Raw genomic sequence first — 21,934 nt, 5'->3', positions numbered from 1 at the left:
TACCTCTCTTTGAATCTTTGACGTGTTTCAACTCCTTCCTGGTATTCACCACAAGGTCTTGGAAGATTCCACGCGACCTTTCAGTCATCTCCTTTGATACAGCTGTGCGGCAGTGTTCTACATAGGAACAAATACAAACAGCACAAACACAGCAAAATGGGGGAAGAGGAAGCTGAAAAGAAAGCCTGGAGACTGAAGCACATGCTGCTCGCTGCTCCCGCCGGACACCCAGGTTTGGCTCCCAGCTCCTACGCTGGATGGCTAACAAAAGCCTACAACTCCAGCTTCAGAAGATCCAAATATGTTCTTCTGGCATCTGCACAAACACGCACACACCCACACGTCTACATGTTCTTAAAAAGTAAAATTTTAAGCCCTTTAAAAACAGCAGACTCTTGCCAAACCTCAGCTAGTAGCTAAGACAGTCAAGGTTGTCAAAGATGAAAAAGTTCTCCAAAAATCTCTCCTTAGCTTACATAGCAGCTCCCTGGAAAGTTGGCTCCCACTCTCATTCATTATGGGATATGTAAGCCAGTAGCTGGGTACCACACTGCCCTCTCGTGGGCACCCGAATGTGCCAAGCAAAGGCTTAAAAATTCAGGCAAGAGGCTCAAGATCTGCTGAGCAAATTGGGAGCACGGGAAGAGGGGGAGGGAGCTAGAAGAATGAGAAGGAGAGAGGAAGAGGGATGCTGAGGACATGAGGGAGCAGAAAATATGAGTCAGGGGAAGAATACACAATAACAAGAATGGAGATATCATAATAGAGGGAGACACGTTTGGTTTACAGAGAAATCAGGCACTAGGGAAATGTCTGGAGATCTACAAAGATGACACCAGCTAACTATCTCAGCAACAGAGGAGAGGCTACCTCAAATGCCCTCCCCTGATTATGAGATTGATGACAGACTTATATGCCATCCTATAGCCTTCATCCAGCAGCTGGTGGAAGTAGAAGCAGACACCCATAACTAATCACCGATCTGAACTGGAACCCAGATGCAGATAGCTGGAATACCAGCATGGGACTGATCCAGACCCAAGAAACATGGGTTTCTGCGAGGAAACCTCAGAAATCTATAGGACCTCCTGTAGAAGCCCAGTATTTATCCCTAGCATAGGTGTGGACTTTGGGAGCCCAGTCCAAATTGAGAAATACTCCCTGAGCCAAGACACATAGGGGTGGCCCTAGGCCCTATCCCAAAGGAAATGTAAGACTCTGATGACACCCTATGGAAGGACTCACCATCCAGGGGGAGCAGAGAAGATATGTGACAGATAAGGTTTTAGTGGGGGGGGGGTAGGGCAGGATGGGTGGGAGAAGGGAAATGGGATTGTCATGTAAAACAATCCTGTTCCTAATTCAAATTAAAAAAGTTGGAAAAAGATTCAGGCTTTTCATACTAGAGGATTGACTACTCTTTCTACAAAGGGCAATGGGGATGGGAATTTGCCCCATTTTTATTACACTCTGAGGTGCATAGAGTTTTAAATATCTATTCAGCAATTACTAGGCCTGAGTAACAGTGCACAGTGGTGAACTGTAAAAGACTCTCCAGGGAATATGTGTCCTCGGTGGCTAAGGGTGCCTGTCACTCGGGTTACAGACGTGTTATAGCTCAAGTCACCATTTGTGGAAGTGTTAATCTTATCCGGCACTGGAGTTGGCACTTCTATCACAGAAAACACTTCACATGTGAAATCTGGAACAATTGTGTCGATGCAACGAGTTTCTGTACACCCTGATCGCAGACCCGTCTGGCAAAGTGACAGGAAACAGCACCGTGGGCATCATTCAGCCCCACCACATACCACACACTCTCCGAAGAATTGATCACAGCCCTAAGGAAGTACCGTGAGGTGATAAACATGGGGACTTCCATTTGATGAATTCAATTTTACATCTGCATTTCATGGGTTCTGGGTTTCTTATCTGTGAAGACAACATTTACTAAAACCTTTCTTTCAATTCTTGTGTGGTTTTTGAGACAGATTCCCTCCACTTAGCTCATGATAGTCTAAGTTTTTTGTTCCTCCTGTTTCAAGCTCCCAAGGGCTGAGATTATAGCCACAGTGCATGGCATATATAGTAGATTCAAAATGTTAGCCAGGCATGGTTAGCCAGCCATCCAATTGGAGACACAGACCTCCAATACAAGCATGGTGGCACACAAACACCCACATTCATACACAGATGCACACATAACAATGGCAGTTAGTAAAGTGTCTACCACATAAACATAAGGACCCAACTTCAGATCTGTAGCACCTATGTAAAAAGCTGTGTACCGGTGACACATGCCTGTATTTCCCAGAACTGGGAAGATGGACACAGGAGAACCCCAGGGGCTTTCTGGCCAGCAAGTCTAGCAGAAAGGAAAAGCTCTGGGATTAGTGAAAGACCTTGCCTGGAAAAAAAAATACTGCAAAGCAGCCAACATTAACCTCTGGCCATTAACCATGTGCAACACACACACACACACACACACACACACACACACACACACACGGCACAAAGAAAAATACATTAAATATAAATAAAAGATGGTCACCTGTGTCTCAAGATACTTTGCTATGAAAAGTAAAATGGAGAATTGGTCCAGAGACCAACTGCACGAGTCACACCCTTGGCAGGGGACAGCAGCCAAGGTCTCCAGCTCCCTGTGACTTGCATGCCTGTTCCAAAGACGCTGCAAGGAGGACAACACTGAGATGGCTGGCTGCTCGGGCTTTTCTGCGTAGCAGCTTAGAAGTTGGATGTTTTCACAAGCTAACCTTATCTAAGTTGCAAGATGTTGACACTGCCCATCAGACAACAACAGCCATTTCTACTTCACCAGCTTTTAAACTCAATAAAGAGAGGGAGGTGGCCATGCCACATCCTGCCAGCCACTGTGGAACTATTGAGGATAGCCATCTAGAAACATGCCATTGTGGCTATTTCCATGCAGGAGACACCTCTGTCTCCATCACCCCCCTAACCCCCACCCACTCACCTGGAAGTGGGATTTTGCCTTCTGCTCCTCTAGGTTCCTCTGATGCAACCACTTGGACTTCCTCCTGTGGCTGAGGTGATGGGGCCTGGGGCTGTGGCAGCTGAGCTCCAGGCAGGGATGGCTGGACATGGAGCTGTTGTGACTGGATTTTGGCCTGTGGTCTGGGGAAGGGGTGGGGGCTCTGGGACTTCAGTACTTGGGCCTAAGTCATAGGAGGTGGCTGGGCCTGGGGTTCTGGTGACAAGGCTCCAGGCTGGGATGACTGGACATGGAGCTGCAGTGACTGGGCTATGGGCTGTGAGGGCCTGACACAAGCCTGTGGTGACTGGGCTCCGACTTCCGGATGTGGTAGCCGGGCTTGTGGTGACTGTTGCTGGGCTCCCAAGTGTGGTGGCCTAGCATGGGGTGCCTGTGAGTCTCCCCATCTTGCAGAGGCCTGCACATATATGGGAACAGAAATGAGGAGCTGTGTTCCTTGTATTCTGTCCTCACCTGAAAGCTATAATCAAATCCTAACTTTCAAAACACTCAAAATTCTGCTACGGAGTCATTTTATTTATTTATTTATTTATTTATTTATTTATTTTATTGTGTTTCTGTGTGTGTGTGTGTGTGTGTGTGTGTGTGTGTGTGTGTGTGTGTACACGCGCACATGCACCATTCCTGGAGGTACTGTAATACCTGGTTGATGCGTGGAGTGAACAGAGGAACTCCTATTCCAACTCCTAACTCCAAAAATCCATTTAATATATTGTCCTTGGATAGAGGCCTATCAGATATTAAACTGATAAGAACAGATACTACACTTCATCTTAGCCAAAAGGAGTCAATTTTTAAAATAACCTAGGGGCCTGATACAGATAACTGCCCTATCCATGCCTGGGTTGAAGCAAGAGCAACCCAATTTCAAAGTCATCCTGGGCTACAAATCGAGACCCTCCCTCAAAAAGAAGGAATCCGAAGACACTAGTCAAAGCAAGTGTGTCATAGAATTTCTTTGCTTGAGGTGGGAGTGCTATGTAGGAGAAGCAGGGAGGCAAGGTGTCCATGGACATCTGTGGGGAGGTCAGGATGGAGTCAGGATGGAGTCTGCCTGGTGGCATGCCCCTGAACACTTGTCCACACATAAGACAGTGCCGCGGCGCTGGCTGATATCACCATTAGAGTATCCCAGGGCAGGGGGAGAAGAGGCCTGCTGCAAGGAAGAAAGCCCAGGAAAGGGCAGCTAACGAGGGCTGCAGTGAGACAGGGAAGAGATATGCCTTGATCCTGCTGCAGCAAAAGGGCAAATTCAAAGCCAGAAAAGCAAGCAGCCTGCAGATTTGGCAAGGAGGGGTTGCTGGGGGTCAAACGAGGCAGGTTCTGTGGAGTCCATGGGTATAGAGCTCAGCTGGGATGAGAGGCTGAGAACCAGGGCTCTGCAGAGGCCACCAGGGGTGTGTGTGTGGGCGGGGGGGGGGCTTCTGAGAGAAACCTGGTAATGCACACAGATGTGGGGAATTTCATTTAGCAAAACCCTGCTGGCTGGGAGCCAATAGGAGAAGTGAAGCAGGGGCGTCTGGGCTGAAGGACTGCTGAAGTGGACCTGGGTGTAGGCGATATTTGCTTTAGGGACAGCTGGCCTGGGTTGCCAAGGAGACCCCACCTGCCAACCTGTCTCTGTTTCAGTAAGATCACTCTCTAGCCTAGGCTCTCTCCTGGGGGGTGGAGAGCAGGGGTGCCACTGAGGGAGCTTGAGGAGGCCTGATGGGGAAGCATTTGATGTTGGCTTCCGAGTCACCTCTGGGCTAGGAGTCAAAGTCAGAGACTGAGACTGAAGTCTAGCGAAGGGTGTTGCGGTTCAGGGCAGGAAAATAGATTAGAATGGACCAGACAGCGAAGCCCCGATGGTTAGGTAGCATAGCACCCATTGACAGTTGCCAAAGAGACCTCACCAGCAGCTATGGCCGTTCACAAAGGCTAAGTAAACATCGGCTAGGAGAGAACAGGTCATGCCACACGTCAGGAGTCACAAGTGATAAAGACAGGCTCTGCCTTCAGTAAGAACCTTGGCTGAAGTAAGGCAATTAAAAAAAAAAAAAAACAACAAAAAACAAAAAAACCACTACAGCTGTGGTTCTCAACCTGTGGGTCCAGACGCCTTAAAGGGGGGTGGGGTGGGGCAGAGGACCCTTTCACGGGTCTGAGACCATCCTGCACTTCAGATATTTGCAGTACGATTCAAAACAGCAACAACATAACAGTTATGAAGTGGCAAGGAAAATAGTGCTGCGGTTGGGGGGCGGGGAGTCACCACAACATGAGCAGGTGTGTTAAAGTTGCACACTGTTAGGAAGGTTAAGAATCGCTGCTCTATGGGGCTCCAGATTGAAAATACGAATGTTCCAGAGAGAGTTGAGAGAGCCAGTCTCCCCCCACCCATCCTGACATCCTGGTAGGGTCTCCCATAAACAGGCCCCATAACTTTGTTTAAAAAGAAATACAGAACATTACAGGGCCATGGGCGGCTGCTCCGGGTGTCTCAGGCTGTGAGATGTTCAGGGCTCGGTTTCTGCCTCTGGCTCTGCCTGGCATGGCACGGATGATTTGAAAATGCCCTTAAAGATAGAGGGTCTGTCAGAGACCTCTGTGAAATTGCTGGGGAACTTTTAAAACAAGCATGTCAGATAGTCACCTGCAAAAACTCCCCTTGAACTGGTAGATCTGCTTCCTGGGACAGGCTGTGGAGCGCCCTGGGAATCAAAAAAGTTTGAACAGGGTTCATGCCCCCAAGCAGACTCATGAGAGTGGCTGTTGGGGAAGCTTGCTCGTTCTGTTTGTTCTGTAGCACAGGTGAGTGTGTGTTCTCGACTAGCAGGCAGAGCCAGCTTCCAGGGGCCACTAATTTGAACCTCAGAAGCCTGGACTCTGTGTCCTCAGTGAGTCCCCCACCACCACCACTCCTATTCACCCCTGCTCTTTTTGGCCTGACTCCCAAGCTCACCTCTTCCACAAGGTACAAGCTGTTTGAGACACCGAGGCTCAGAGCCACTTCCTGCAGCCTGTGCACAGTGGCAACAGAAGCCTCTTCCTCAGGGTGCCCACAAGAACTCAGCTCCTCACCTTCTGGGGACACAGCCCTGTACTAGGCCACAGTGAAAGAAGGGACAGGCCCAGCCTCCTGCAAAAGGTGCAATACACAGGCCAGGCTCCAAAGGCCTCTGATCTCAATTTCAGCTCTGCAGTGGGCATTTGGTCCCACCCCCATCCTCACCCAAATGAAGCTAAGTTTAACCTGCACCTGGGCCACTCATGGGCTGGGGTGAGGGGACAGGGGTGGGGGTGGGGTGGCCTCTCTACACTTACCAGCCCTCTTTGAGCCCATAAACAGCCCTCCTTAGTAATGTCAATAAACCCCTGCAATTAACTGCAGCTGCTGATCCATCCTTGGCATCAAGTAGGGCCACACCTGGAATCATTTAGAGAGCAAATATCCACAAGTAGATTCTCCTTCGTTGGGGCTTTGGGGGATTTTTTTGAGTCATTAAAAAATAATAGTGTCCTTTTCCCATTCGTTGTTCTTACACTTTAGCCTTGTTTTAGAAAGGTGCTTTTGGTTTTTATTGTCACTTCTCTCCTCATTTTTATAGTTGCGTTGCTGTGTGTTTAAATTCTTGATACACTTTCTGGACACCCATTTAAACCAGAGAGATATAGTTACTGACATCTTTTTAACTTTGGTAAGGCTTTTTTTTTTATGTGTTCATCTTTATGTGGGGCACACATGTACCATGATGGCTACGTGGAGATCAGAGAACAACCTGGGGGAAATGGTTCTCTCTTTCCACCCTGTGGGTTCTGAGGATCCAACTCAGGCTGTTGGAATACATTTACCACCAAGTCCCTTAAGCCCAACGTTAGGGAACTATGATCATTCAGTGTAGGTACAGAATGCGAAGTCAAGTCAGAAAAATTACTATCTACAGCGCTAGTCTTCAGTCACTGTGTGTGGTGCACATATGTGGGAGGCACTGTGAGGGGGTGTGCCCAAATGTTTGCATGTGCATGCCTGTGTGTGTGTGTGTGTGTGTGTGTGTGTGTGTGTGTGTGTGCACGTGCACTTATGAAAGCCGTTGGTCAAGGAGGATTATCTTCTTTACAGCTCTTCATAGGGTTTTGGGGGACAAGGTGTCTCAGTGAACCTGGGGCTTACCTAGTTGGTCATGTTGTCTGACCACTGAGTGCCAGGACGGGCATCTAATCCTCAACACCGGGGCTACAGATGCTCCCAGCTGTTTCCATGGGTGCTGGGGATCCAAACTTGGATTCCTTGGAGGTTTATGCCACAGCGCTTTCCCAACTGAACCATCTGCCAGAACATGACCATGATCATTCTTGTGTGTTGGGAATCTCATGTTCTCTACTCTTTGGAAGTGTGTCAGATTTTTTAAGTCCTGTCAGCTCAATTTTTTAAACATGCTTTTTAATGTATTGTTTGATAATTTCACACACGCATAAAATGTGTTTTGATCAAAACCACAACTCACTCCCTCTCCCCGACTCCTTTTGCTGTCTGACTTCATTCTCCCTCCCAATTTCATGAACTCTTAAAACTCACTGGGTCTTGGGCGGTGGTGGCACATGCCTTTAATCCCAGCACTCAGGAGACAGAGGCAGGCAGATCTCTGTGAGTTGGAGACCAGCCTGGTCTACAAGAGCTAGTTCCAGGACAGCCTCCAAAGCCACAGAGAAACCCTGTCTCGAAAAACCAAAAACCAAAAACCAAAAACAAACAAACAAAAAAACCTCACTGGGTCCACTTGGTGCTACCAACATGAGCGTGGGTGTGGAGCCATCCACTGGGCAGCCCACCAGGGGCTTCATCTCTAAAGAAAACTCGATCCCCCCCCCCCAGCAGCCATCAGTTTCCAGTGTCTCCTCAGCCTGGAGTGGGTCTTCCTGCCTTCCTTCCCTAACATGGAAAGCTCCCCATGGTGTTAACCTGAAGTTCCTAAGCTGAAAGGAACAACCCCCCTCTGTGTGAAACTCTTCTTGAACTGTCCTCTGCAATCATCACTCCCTACTCTGCATTCTCAGTAGGTATCTGCCTCCACCAGGACCTGGTTAGTCTCCAATAGGTCTTCATTAAAGCTTCAGGGATGTTGCACAATTTGCTACCCACTGCCACCACAGGCCATGGAGTTTGTTCATCCCTGGGGAATCTGTGAGTTCGAGACCAGCCTGGTCTATATGGTGAGTTCCTGGACAGCCAGGGCTGCAACAGAGAAACCCTGTCTCAAAAAATAGGAAGGAAGGAAGGAAGGAAGGAAAGAAGGAAGGAAGGAAGGAAGGAAGGAAGGAAGGAAAAAAGAAATAGAGAGACAAATGAAAAGAAAAGGACGTAAACATAATAACCAGATACCCCGGCTAAGATAACAGGAAAAAGCACCAAGTTAGAAAAAGAATAAAGACGTGGCCACTGAGAGTAGAATGCAAGCAAATATCAGAGATAGATCAGCACAGGAGAAGTCTGAACAAAATGAAAGGGGCTCTATCCAAGTCAGCCACAAAGAAGGCTCACTTGGGCTTCTCTTTGCAAAACCACCCCACCCCCTCTGCTTCCTGCCCCCTCCTCACCCATCCTGGTAGTAGTGGTGAGGTTGTTTTATTTGTGTGTTTTGAGACTGAATCTCTCTTTTGTGACTCTAGCTGTCCTAGAACTATGTAGACCAGGCTGAACTCATCGAGATCCACCTGCTTCTGCCTCCTTAATGCTGAGATTAATGGTGTGTGCCGCCACACCGAGTTCAGGTGCGCTGTTACTCACTCTGCTCAGTGACTGACCTGGTCTGGGAGAAATAATACGGTTTATCACATCACACAACCAGGTGTCACTAGTGACAGCCATCTGACTGACCCTCAGGAAAAGAAGGCAAGGAGGGCCAGGGACAGAGCATTATGTTTAGAACTCTGGACTAAAATGTCGCCCCAGGGTTGGGGAAATGGCTCAGTGAGTAAAATTATATACTGTGCAAGCATGAGGACACGAGTTCAAGTCCCCAGATGTAGCAGCCAGATGTGGTAGAATGTATCTGTAACCTAAATTCTCATACAGTGGCTTATGGACTGCTAAATGCTTTGCATAGATCAAACCATCTTACCTGGTTACAAGCCCAAGAAGCAGAGGCAAGACCACTTGTCTAAAGCCACACAGACAGGAGGCATTAGAGACGGGACCCTGAACCAGGCAGAAGTTTCACAGCAAAAATATCAGTGTGAACATCCAGCTGCCCCCTTCCACAGGGTACGTTTCTGTTTTCTCTTAAGTTGTGTCCTTCCTGCTCTTTTATGAAACCATGGATAGTGGGGCAGAACAAGAGAGGCCTGATTTCCCAGCCACATGCCTATCTTTAAAGTGAAGCAGTTTCTTGTGGGGTCACCATGCTCTGCACCTGTTTCCTTTGTCTTCTGAGATGGCAGCCGGGGTAGGGGGCAGGAGGGCTGGAAAGATAGTGCAGACTGCAATGTGTGCTGTGTAAGTGTGAGGACCTGAATGAGTTCCATCCCCAGCACCCACATAAAAGCCGGGGTCAGCACACACATCTGTAATCCTGTGGAGGTGCAGGCAGGAGGATTCCTGGAGTTTACCAGCCTGCCAGTCTAGCTGAATGAGTTCCAGGTTCAGTGTCTTGAAAAATAAAATGGACATCAATTGAGGAAGGGAGCCGCCATTAACCTCTGGCCTCCAAAAACACATGCATGCGTGTCTATCTGCACCTTCACACATAAATGCACACATACATGAACACATACATACACATACACCACGCTGGGAAAAGGCTTGTGAAGGGACCTACTACAGTTTCCACAGACTATATAAGCCTTCCCCTGACTCCCTCAGGAAGCAGCCTGGGACCCTACCCAGACTGCTGCCTCCCTAAGCCCCAGCAATTGGCCCCTACAGTCTCTTCTACATGGTGTCTCCTGCCTGTTTCTGACTTCCATCTCAAACTGAACAAAAGATCCCAAGCCTGAACTTGTGAGGATAGTGGCCCATGCTGGCTAGTTTTATGTCAATGTGACACAAGCTAGTGTCACTAGAGAGGAGGGACGCTCAGTTGAGAATGCTTTCATAAGATCAGGCTATAGGCAGGCCTGTATGGCATTTTCTTAATTAGTGATTGATGGAGGAGGTTCCATCCATGGTAGGTGGTGCCATCCCTGAGCTGGTGGTCTTGGGTTCCATAAGAAAGCAGACTGAGAAAGTCAGGGGTAGCAAGCCAGTAAACAGCTCCACTCCATAGTCTCTGCATCAGCTCCTGCCTTCAGGTTCCTGCCCTGCTTGAGTTCCTGTCCTGACTTCCCTGGATGATGGACTACAGGTTACAAGATGAGATAATCACTTTCCTCCCGTGTTGCTTTTGGTCATGGTGTTTATCACAGCTATAGTAAACCTAACAAGATATGGTGGAATCCAGGACCCCACAGGTGCTGGGCAAGCCCCTCCACCTTACACAATAAGCAAATTTACAAGGACAGAATATGCAAAGTCTACTGCTGAGTGGTAAGACTGGGCCAAGATGCTCACTGGGGAGCCAATGGGTTCCACACACAGTGATGACACAACTGAGTATCAATAGGGAAATCACTCAGACTCATTTCACCCCATGTGTAAAATTAGCTCAAAGGATTTGGATAAAAGCTAAGATTATAAAACCTGTGAAAGAAAATATAGGATCAAATAGCCGAGGTTTGGAGATTGTTTTCTTAGCTGTCAGTAAAAGTGAAGGCGGGGGATGAGTAAATTAGACTTCATAAAAATTTAAGGTTTGTGTATTTTTAACAGGCTAGTATAAAATAGAGGTATCCCAAACATCCCATGTATAACAGCAGTGCCCAGTATACATAAAGAATTTGTACAACTGAACAAAAAAACCAACAATCCGATTTTAAGAAATGGATAGAAGCTACACAAGTGGCAGATAGTGTCTGAAGCAGCATCCAGTCTCCTTTGTCACTGGGGATGAAAATCAGAAGCTGCGAGCTTCTACTTCATTCCCACTGGGAGGACTGAAAAATATAAACAAGCTTGAGGGCTGCCAAGCTTGGCTCACTTTGGGACCTGAGTTCAAATCCCCAGAACAGGGCCCCACACATGCCTGTGTGTCCAGCACCATGGAGTATGGAGACAGGAGGATCTTCAAGAGGGCTTGCTGCCTGTCAGCCTAGCTCCATTATCTGTTTTAGGGAACAAAACAGAGAGTGACGGAACAGGCCACCCAAAGTCTTCCCTGGCTTCTGCCTGTCCAATTGGGTGTGCATCCCATGCATACACCACACACATATATGCAAGAGTGTGTGCACACAGATGCACTCACACACAATAAACTTGTGTAGAGAAGTTGAATCCCTGTGTACAGCAGCTGGCCAGAGTGCAATACTACACAGACCCTGGTCTGTCCTCTGCTCAGCAGCGCCCCCTGCAGTCTGAACTTGAGACTAACCTTTACGAGTCTGCTGTGGGAATGCTTCTGGAATTGATACATGCTATCAAGTTCTGTGATCATTCTGAACTTGTTCAGGATGCAAAACTGATTAAGCGTTTCCTTCTAGAACATAGCAGAGATGTCAGGAAGCATCCAGAACGTAGTAGACAACACATCCTTCTACAAGAATGAGCATAGATGATCTACAACCATCTGTGTTTGTTCATCTTGATGTTGAACTTTGGCTGGGGGTTGGGAGGAGGAGGTCAAACTGCCCAGTTCACCTTTTTGCAAACAGAAGGGCATCTCGAGTGGCTCATTTGTGTCAGTGGGATTATTTTAACTGCTAGGAAGACAAAGCCCTAACTCCTTGACTTCACCAGAAGGTGGTGTGTTTTCTAAAACATTAGCAAATCCAGAGGTGGATGCTGCAGCGACTCTGATTTTCCAGGAACTCCTCATGCCCTGGTGCCAGATGCGCCCTCTGACTGCCAGGGAACGATGTACGGAAAGTACTGACATCCTGAAACTGAGCCCCGTGATCTGCGGGCGTTTCTGCTTAAACAAGGTGGCACCCTGAGAAGGTACGCAGGGAACGTCCCCTGCATCTCATTGGACAGAACGGCATCACGTGCTCCTGTTTAAACCAATCAATGGGGGCTGAGCAGCCGGCTCACAGGGTAAAGTGCCTGCTGCTCAAGAGAAGGACCTCAGCATGCACATAAAAAGCCAGGTGAGGTCTCATGAGCCTTTGACCTCTCTGCTGGCCCAGAGGAGGAGACAGAGGATCTCTGGGGCTCGCTGGACAGCCAGTGAGCTTCAGGTTCCAAGGGAGAGCCTGGCTCAAAAATAAGGGAAGGGACCTGGAGAGATGGCTCAGTGGTTAAGAGCACTGGCTGCTCTTCCATAGGACCCTGTGTTTGATTCCCAGTACCCACATGGCAGCTCACAGCTGTCTGTAACTCCAGCTCCTGGGGACCTGACCCCCTCCCCTGGCCTCTGGGAGGTCATTCCATATAGACACATATAGAGTCAAGACACCCATATACATAGAATAAATATATCTTTTTTAATTAAAAAGTAAGGTAAATGATTTTTTAAAGGTTGAGAAAATTTAACATCAACCTCTGACTTCCACAGGCAGCCTTACACATAAAAAGACATACAAGTAAATAAACAATAAATGAATAGATGGGTAAATTAACTAATGAATAGACTAACTACTGGCAGAGGAAACAGGACCTGGTGACTGACTTAGGCCAATCAGGACCTGCCTAGGGTGGGAAGTGGCACACCTCCTTTGAGACAGGTGTCCAAGACAGAAGGCAACACTTGACTTTTTTTAGGAAGAGGGAGAAGGGAATTAATATTGAGTGATAGCTGTATTAATCTGTCTTCTCCAGGGAAACAGAACAGATGAGGTGCACGTGTGTGCACATATATAAATGTACACATCTCTACATGTATGTGCATGCAATATACACATATACACATAATACATACTCATACAAATATGCAGCCACCCTTCAGGATCCATACAGAATGGGTCTGGTTGTGTTTATAAATACCAAATCCTTGGGCACTCCCATACCTTGTATGGTTGTCATCATACTTGTGTAGACTGTACACACATCCTCTTGTATACTCTTGTCCTCCTTACATGATCTCTAATACTTAGAGCAGTGTAAATGGCATGTGATAGACGCCAGACAGTACCAGGTAAGAAATAATAATGAAAAACCATTATGTGAACCATTACTGAACAAATAATGTGTTCAGTACAGAGGCGGCCATGGTCAATTCTTTTCCATCCGTATTTGGCTAAATTCACAGGTGGGTAGTGTGTGGATGCAGAGGCAGGTTGTATGTGTGCACACACGTGTGTCTGTTGTACATGCATGTACATGAAGAGAGATTCGTTGTAAACATCAGCTCACACAGGGATGGGCGCTGAGTTGTCCAACTTCTGGGCTGGTGACCTGGAGATCCGGTAAGGGTGGTGGCTCAGCTCCACTCTGTGTCTGCCGAGCTGGCATCCATGAAGAGCCAAAATTCTGATTCAAATCCAATGCAAAAAAAAAAAAGTCACTTGTCCCTGCCTAAGTGGTTGCAGAGAGGTGGTCCCCTTCCTCTGCCATTTTCTCCCCTTCAGGTCTCCAGCTGCTTGCACAAGGCTCACCCACACCAGGGAAGGCAGGTCAGCTACCCTTCCCTGTGGAGTCTAGGATCCCTCTTAGCCAGCACGCTCCGAGGAATGCCTGACCAGGTACATTCCTGTCTGTGTGCCCCTTAGATTACCCACCCCAGCGAACCAGGGTTCCTCTGCACTGAGAACACCTCGCCCTGCAGTCGGCCTCTTGATTGAGACAACATGAGTGGCGTTCACGACACAGCGCTGGCCTCATCAACAAGTTGCAGCTGTTGTTACCATTCTTCCTGGGCTGTGAATAATGAGAACATGGATGCAATGTCTATGTTGGTCTCTAAAGGGCGCTGCATACACAGGCGCCTGGCGCCAAAGGCACAGTGGAGCCTGGGGTAAAGTCTCTGGGTTACGAGGAAGCTCTCCTAAGGTATCTCAAGCTTCGCAGAGGGTGAGAGCTGGCTACTGTTATGTCAAGGCCACAAGTCGCAGTCATCAGAGAGGAGGGAGTTTGGGCTTGGCTTTCTTGATGCGTAAGGGTGGGGGTAAGGTGAGTTTACGCAACCAGAGCTCAGCACGCAGTAAGTCTTCAATCATAATTTTTTTTTTGTCGAGTTCTTATTTCCCATTCTCTGGCATCCTGGAAGCACCAAACACACCTCACTGGAGAGGGTTAGGGGAGGGCTGTGGCTGAAACCTCACCACCACACATAAAAAAGAGCTCTGGGGCCGTAGCTGCAAGCCCTGGGCTTTCCCCTAGTTATTCTGAATAGAGGACTAGGTTGGAGCTGGGAAGAAGGGGGCGGAGACATTGGTAATTCAGTATACGGCCTCCAAGAGCCTAACAGGCCTTTGCCCATGTTATATCACGGTCTGTCTTGTTTTGCCATCCAGTGCCACTGACCTCCTTTTCGGGCTGTCATCCAGCAGGCACACCCCAACTTCGGAGTCTTTAATCTTGCTGTTCCTTCACCCCAGGGGCCCTCTTCTTCCCCCAGTACCCCAGCCTCTTCCTTTTCCTCTCTGCTCTGTGAGAAATCACAGCTTCCCTGTTTCATGTGACAACCCCACTCACTGGTAGCTCTCCTATATGTACTCCATATCTCTCCAGAACCTTCCGACTCATTATCACTCACTCAGATGGTTTACTGTCTGCTATCCCAGTGCCACAGCAATGTGTCAGTCTCCTTTGCTTCCAGCCCCCCAACCCTGTGAACCAGCACACTGTAAGTGCTCAGGAAATATTTGTTGACCTCACTTGCATTCTGGAGAACACAGTCGGGGACTTAGGAGGTGGCTGGTGAAGGTCCTGTGTGGAACAAACCTTTGCCCTACCTAGCCCTGGAGATCCTGGCTGGCAGGAGTTCTATGTAGGAGTAGAAACCTAAAGGACTGAACCCTAGTTCCAGTATAAGGGAGGGAGCCACTGAAGAGGCTGGTCTCCTCAGCCACTGTATCTCAGCAGAGTCTAAAAAGGGAAGGGGGAGAAGGGAGGAGGAGGAAAGTATGAAGCAGCATGTACCTTTTATGGCTACCAGACTTTCTCCTCTGGTCTATGTTGAGAATTATATACCAAATATCTCGCTTGATCATTAGATCATTCTAGAACTTATACCCACTTTATACAGGATGAATCGAGTTTTATGGCGGCAAGCCCTGACTATGTAGTCCAGGCTGAGCTCCCTGCCTCAGCCTCCCTATTGACGGGATGATAGGTGTGTGCCTCCATGTCTGGCTTTGCCCCCATTTTAAATATGCATAGATAGAGACACCGGATGTGGACCACAGTGCCACATCTTAGGCTACCCTTGGCAACTTGGCACGGAATGGTACTGATGCCCTGGAGGAGGCCTATGAGGATGGTGTGTTTCATGGAGGAGGCTAGGGGATGATACTAATGCCCTGGAGGGAGGCTGTGGTGAGGATGCTGTCTTGGAGGAGGTCTGAGAGGATGTTATCTGCTATATATTGTCCAGCAGGCGGCGCTGGACGCTCGAGGGCGGGGCATGTGGGAGAGTTCTGACGTCCAAGTCCTGGGCTGTCATTCAGCTCCCGTAGGACCCGCCCCTCGCGGTTGCAGCAGGGCGAGGGAGCAGGGACGCGTCCCGGCACCGGGCACCGATCAGCACGAGCCATGGCTTCGGTCCCTGCAGGTAAGCTCGGGTGGGCGGCGGGAGGGCGGCCAGGCCCCACGGCCTCTGCGCCGCTCATCGCGCTTCCCTGCTTGTCCCGCAGAGGCCGAGACCCGCCAGAGGCTGCTGCGCACCGTGAAGAAGGAGGTAGGGGCAGCCAGCCCAGGGTGACAGGGCCACGGCAGTCACCAGGCTGGCGGGTGTCTGTGCATGGCTGACCAAGGCAGGGGTCGGGGAGGGGTGCTCTGGAGGGCTGGGGTGTTTCAGGGTGTGAGACCCTTTGGGTGTGGGAACGGAAGGATTGTAGGTGGGACCTTTCCTTGTGGAGGAGCAGATGGATGATTCTCACTCCTGGGGTGGGGTAGGGTGGTGTGGGGCTCCACGTCGGTGATGCGGAATAGCCCCAAGCAGACCAGGTTTCGGGGCAGGGAAGAGGTGCAATTTTGAACCATGAAACTGTCCCCCTACCTCACCGGAGATGCTCAGTCCTTGGAGCCACCTCTAGGTGCCAAGAACTCTGCCGGGAGAGCCTGTGAGGGTCATAGGGCACCTGCCCTCGCTTGCTTGCCTACCATGCACACAATCAGACAGGAGTGGCTGCCTGCCTCCTCAGGGAGGAGGGAGACAGTTAGGAGGCCAGGTGTGACCTCCCAGGGCCCTGGGAGTAGAGAGAGTTTAGAAGACTGAGGTGGCCTTTAGTTGCCTATGGGCCTGTAGGTGTAAATGAGCGTAGCCCAGGACATGTGGCCGTGTGTATGTGTATGGAAAAGACGTGTGCACTTACTTGGAGACACCAAGGATGATGTACGTATTGTGTTCCTGTGGGTCTACACATGTGTATTTGTGTGGGTGGGTAAGGTTGAGTTGCTCTCCGCACTTTGTCTCCACCCTATCCTTCAGCCTGCCCCCCTCCTCCACTGCCTCATCTTCGTCTTGGGGTTCTTACCCCAAGACCTTGCTTGGCTATGAATTTATCAATCAGGCTGGAGTCTGTCCCTGGCTTCCTGAGCATGTGTGTGTGTGTGTGTGTGTGTGTGTGTGTGTGTGTGTGTGTGTGTGTGTGTGTGCACGCGCGCGCGTGCGCGTACGCGTGCACTAGCACGCACCTATGTGTACACCTGTGTGATGCATGTGTGTGTACGTTAGGCGTGCCACCCAGGAGGCCCTCCCTTCCTGGTGGCAGCCACCTGGGCAGCTGGAGGCTGGGACCTGTTGCCTTCGCCTTCCTCTTGGGGCTCGTGGGTGTGTCTCTGTGTGTAGCATTTTCCTTTTTGTTTAAAGAACCAGCTCCAGGAATGGTTGCAGATTCTAGAATTTTTCAGATGAGGTGGTGTGTAAGATAGATGGGAAGGGGAGGGGTGTCCCTCTGAAAGGCCTAGACGTTTTTTTTAACTCCATCTTTGTAAAGATCTGTTTAAAGAAGTGAGGCGCATACCATCCAGATCCCAACCCCACAATCTCCGACTCCTACCCTTTGGGGGGGGGTGTCTTAAAGCCCTTGATTAAAAGCAGGAAGATTGCAGCTCAGTTTTACCCAGACCTGGATGGAAAGCATGTTCCTTGGCTGTTAGAGCCTGGGGTGAACCCTGCCCCTTTGTTAGCAAAATAGTTGACAAAAGGGATGCAACGATAGTAAACAGGTGAGTGAGGCCTCTGGGGAAATTAGGAGACACCCTAGTCCAGCTGTGCCACTAGCTCCCTTAAAGTCTTTCATAAGCTACCCCTTTCCTCACTAGGAGTCCATTCCCCCCTCTGCAGAGGAAAATATGGGGCACCGGTGTCCTAGGTCTGGTCCTCGTGTCTAGCTTGTGCTCCTACTACAACTGTGGGGATGTTGCCCGCTGTCCTGTGACCACAAGTCTGTTTGATTCCTCAATTCTGGGGACCACAAGCTTTGTAGTGAGCTGCCTTATTGACTTAAGCCTGAGTGGAGTGGGCTCTTCTTACCCCAAAACAGGCAAGGATAGACCATTGCCCTATTCTGCAGCTTATTGAACAGGATTAAGAGTTATAGACTACTCAGTTTCTAAATCTGACTTACGGAGGACAGTCACTATAGGGACAGTCACTCGGGGGATCTGAGCTTCTTTTGGGGGCTTTTATGTGCTGTGCCCTGCAGATATAGCAACCTCATAAAAACAGCATCTGCAGAACTGGGGCTCACAATAAGGAAGTGGCTTCTAACAGCACCCAGTCAAGAAGGATAATCCCAGTTAGGATAATCACCCAGGTCATCCAAGCTCTTGAGGAACAGAGGTGACATGATTCCCATTACCCTACTGAGTATAGTGTGGCCAGAAGCAGGGGGCCATGTTTAAAGGGTACAGATCCAGTGCCAGGGATCTGGGGACGGCTGCCATCTTTGAGCTCTCAAGTTCGTCCTCTAAGTTCACCTCTCTGACCACACCTTCCTTTGCCCACCTTCCAGCTCTAGAGGGATAGGGAGGTATTTGCCTAAAAATACCTGATAATCATATCAGGTCTTCCCTGCCTCTATTCTTCTGGGTTCAGAAGAGCCACACACTTTGTGTGCCAGTCTCCCTCTTCCTCCTGGAAGAGGTGACAGAGGACTTTCCTAGATAGCCAGACAGCTGTACAAGCCTGCAGTGCCATCTTCCAGCCACCCACAGAGCCTGTGGGGCTGGGAGCTCTGTCCGGCCTGGGGAGCTGTCAGGACCCAACACCAATCATGTGGGTCAGAAAGGAGTCCTGAGTTCCAACAAGAGCTGGAGTCGAGTCCGGGATTCATCACTACAGAGGGTGTGTAGCCACAGCAGTGACCAGGACAAGGGTTTCCTGGCTTCCTGGGGAGACATTCTTCTGGAGGAGACAGACCCTGGGAGACCCATCAGTGAAATAAAAAAGGATTGCAGACGGTGCATGAGGTCTTGGTATAACAAGACCATAGCAAGGCCCTAGGCATTTGAACAAAAAACAACTACAAGTTTGCAGGATGTGGCATTGCAATGGCTTGTCAATCACAGTCTCCCAGAAGCATCTGTCTTTATCTTTTCCAGTGTCTGGGTGTCCATTTTGTCATAATAGGGATGAAAATGACTCAGTGGACAGAAAAGCTATGTGTAAGCATCCTCCATCTTCACCCGAGCTTCTCCGGGGCTGGGTCACTGTCAGAGGGATGCTGCTTTCTCAGGCTAAGACCCACCAGCTCTGAGCTGACTCCTTCCTGGCTTGCCTTCCCCTCCCTGCCACCACCCCTTAATTTTGTTTTGGTTCCCAGAGCAAGCAGGGACTGGCTTCCCGTTGTCAAGACAACAGCCATTAAAAGAGCCAGCCACGTGATCCAGGTTGATAACGGAAGCTAAGTGACTAACTGCCTTGTTTTCCTGCCTCTGGCTGCTGCCAGGAGGCCTCTTAATTGGAGGGGAGAAAGCAGGGGCTCATGGGCGGCAGATGAGACCCCTGGAGGGAGATGGGTCCTGTGGGGGAAGCTGCAGCTCGCTGTGGTGGGGTGTGGGGAGCTGGCTGTCCTGCAGAGCCATCCTCACAGCTGCTGGCCTGTGTCTAGGTAGGGGGAGCATATCCCATCCCCAGCCCTGAAGTGGGAGATGCTGGAAGAAAGGGGGGATGTGCTAAGGAGGCTGAAGCAACATGAGGGAACTGAGTGATGTTGCCATGGAGACTCTTGGGTTTCATTCTAACCCAGCAGTTCTGATGAAGGACAGAAGACGACTTGTCTACCTCAAAACAGTTGCCAGATAACAGGCAGGTCACCCTGCAAGCTTTGAATCAAACACAAGAGTTAATGTGTCTTTAGTGTAAACATGCAGCTCTGTCCCAGAGGGTATTTGGCAGTGTCTGGAAACGTTTTGGTTGTGACAGCTGCGGGGGCTCCCAGCATCTGCAGGAAGAGGCCACGGGTGCTGCTTAACATCCTGCAGCACACAAGACACCCCCATAGGCCAGCACCATCTCCCCATCCCGCTACCATTCACACCACCATCGCCACCACCCACGGCATCGTCTTCATCAGCACCATAGTCATCACCATCACTACACCCCACCATCTACACCACCCCTCCACCATCTCCACTATCCCTGGCATCACTATGATCACCCCATCCTTCCACCACCCCCACCATCATCTACGTCACCCCTCCACCACCGTCATCTCCAACATGGCCAACATCACCACGATCATCCCCACCACCCCACCCAAAATCATCTCCACTACCCCCAACGTTACCAGGATCATCTCCATCACTCCTCCACCCCCACCATCATCTCCACCATTCCTGGCATCATCACTGTGATCATCTCCATCACTCACCCCACTCTCACCACCATCATCTCCACCATCTCTACTGCCCCATCACTACAATCATTTCCATCACCTACCCCACCATCATCACCATCGCCCCACCCACCATGTCACCACCAACAATAAATACTCAATATACCAATAATATATATAATAACAAATACTCAATATACAATTAATAAACACTCAATATACTAATAATCAATCCTCCATCTACACCACCCCATCACTATCAATACCATCATCATCTTGACCCTCTACCATCTCCACCACTCCCATCACTGTCATCATCACTACTGCTGTCCTCTCCATCAAGCTCTAACCATGGCATCATCATCTCCACCTGCACACCACTTAACCACCACTTCTAGTGCCATCAGCTCTGCCACTCACACACCAGTATCATCACCGTCATCACCACCCAACACCACCACCACCACTATCCCCAGGAAGACTCCTGCCCAGACAAATGACAGCAGTTATAGCTCCAGGGGCTGCTAAGAGTGTTTTGGCCCAGGCTAGCAGATAGGACAGGACCACTTTGCCACCAGTGCCAGCATTTGCTGGCTACAGAATCTGGTAAAGGGGAAAGGGGAAGGCTAAAAATGAATTTCTTGGTTCAAGTGTTTGGGAAGTTTGGGGTGATCAAGTTCAGGTATAGTTGTATTTGGTGGTCAACAATGTCACTGGGACTGTGTCCCCCTGGAGCCCTTGTCCAGCCTCTGCAGATGGCATTCTATGAAGAGTTGGTTTGTCCTCTCCCCCAGCTTTCCAGGCATGTGAAGGTGGCCGGCCTGAGACCTCCCAGCATCTATGTGGCTGGCACCCCACTCAGAAAGCCTGTTTTTGCTGCTATGAATCTGCCGAGTCTGTGTTTAAAACATAGTAAGAGCAACGGATTAGACTGGGGACCAAGCCACTTGGGTTGGGCTCAGCCGAGGCCATCCCCGAGGTGCCCTGAGGTTAATGAAACACCATGTCTTATGGCCATCATTAAGGAGACACAGGGGTAGCAGGTCAAATCCATGCTGCAGCCTAGGATCTGGCTTCAAAGTTCACTCTCCTTTTCACTAGAGCAGAAACCAGCAATTCACAAGCCCTTGTGAAATGTGCTCTGCCTTCGGGTAGTGTGTGACCCCCTCCAATGATAGACCCCTGACAGCCTTGCTCCCATGTAGTGACACTAATGTCCCTGCAGCCCCAAAGCCTGCCACTCTGTCTTAGGAGTTGAATTGGAATAGATGAATCTTTGGCTGGTTGTATCCCTGTCCTGGGGTGGACAGCATGGGGTCTCCCTTCTGCTCTGTTTTCCTATCAGCTCACCGGAGATAGCCTGAGGAAGCCAGACTCCCAGGGCATCATCCCTGCTCTTATATCTTCCCAGGTCCTGGGGCCCTGAGAGTTCTAAACACTGACGGAGGTATTTCTGTTCCTTTCAATAATTGAGAATCTTGGAGAATAAATTCTGGTTCCTCCTCGGGGATAGACTACGGGCATTTATCAAAGGGCCAGAGAAAGACCACAGTAAATAAAAAGGGAGCTGGGTATTGTAGCACAGGCCTTTACTCCCAGCACTCAGGAGGCAGAGGCAGGTGAGTTTCTGTGAGTTTACCTGAGGCCAGCTTGGTCTACAGAGCAAGTGCCAGTGCAGCCAGAGTTATGTAGAGAGACACTGCCTCAAAAACAAAACAAAAACAACAAAAATAGTACAGATGGGGGGAGCCAGGAATGGAGCACTAGGGAGGTAGAAGCAGAAGGATCAGAAGTTCAAGGTCATCTGCCGATTCATAGTGAATTTAAGGCCAGCCTGGGCTACATAACTTGTCCCAAAAAAATAATAAAATAAAAAGCAGATCTTTGGAGTTGTGGTAATTTAGAGACCCAATGATACTCAGGCATTGAACACATTCCCTTCTGATT

The 21,934-nt window shown here is 49.5% G+C and overlaps 1 protein-coding gene and 1 non-coding gene across 2 annotated transcripts in view; both read right to left on the bottom strand.

The window, feature by feature from the left end:
• The window catches only part of Piwil3 (piwi like RNA-mediated gene silencing 3), a 37,854-nt gene extending 22,115 nt beyond the window's left edge, over positions 1 to 15,739 (bottom strand). Inside the window, 2 exon segments of the mRNA XM_035444169.1 lie at positions 4 to 117; positions 15,499 to 15,739. Coding sequence (XP_035300060.1) covers positions 4 to 117; positions 15,499 to 15,739 — 355 coding nt within the window.
• On the bottom strand, positions 3,643 to 3,828 carry LOC113835682. Its single transcript, XR_003485365.1, has one exon. It is a non-coding gene; the product is annotated as a U2 spliceosomal RNA (small nuclear RNA).
• Positions 15,740 to 21,934: the final 6,195 nt, after the last annotated feature.

This window comes from Cricetulus griseus, chromosome 4, assembly GCF_003668045.3.
Source record: "Cricetulus griseus strain 17A/GY chromosome 4, alternate assembly CriGri-PICRH-1.0, whole genome shotgun sequence".
Lineage (NCBI taxonomy): Eukaryota > Metazoa > Chordata > Mammalia > Rodentia > Cricetidae > Cricetulus > Cricetulus griseus.
This window is presented reverse-complemented; position numbering and strand designations above follow the sequence as displayed.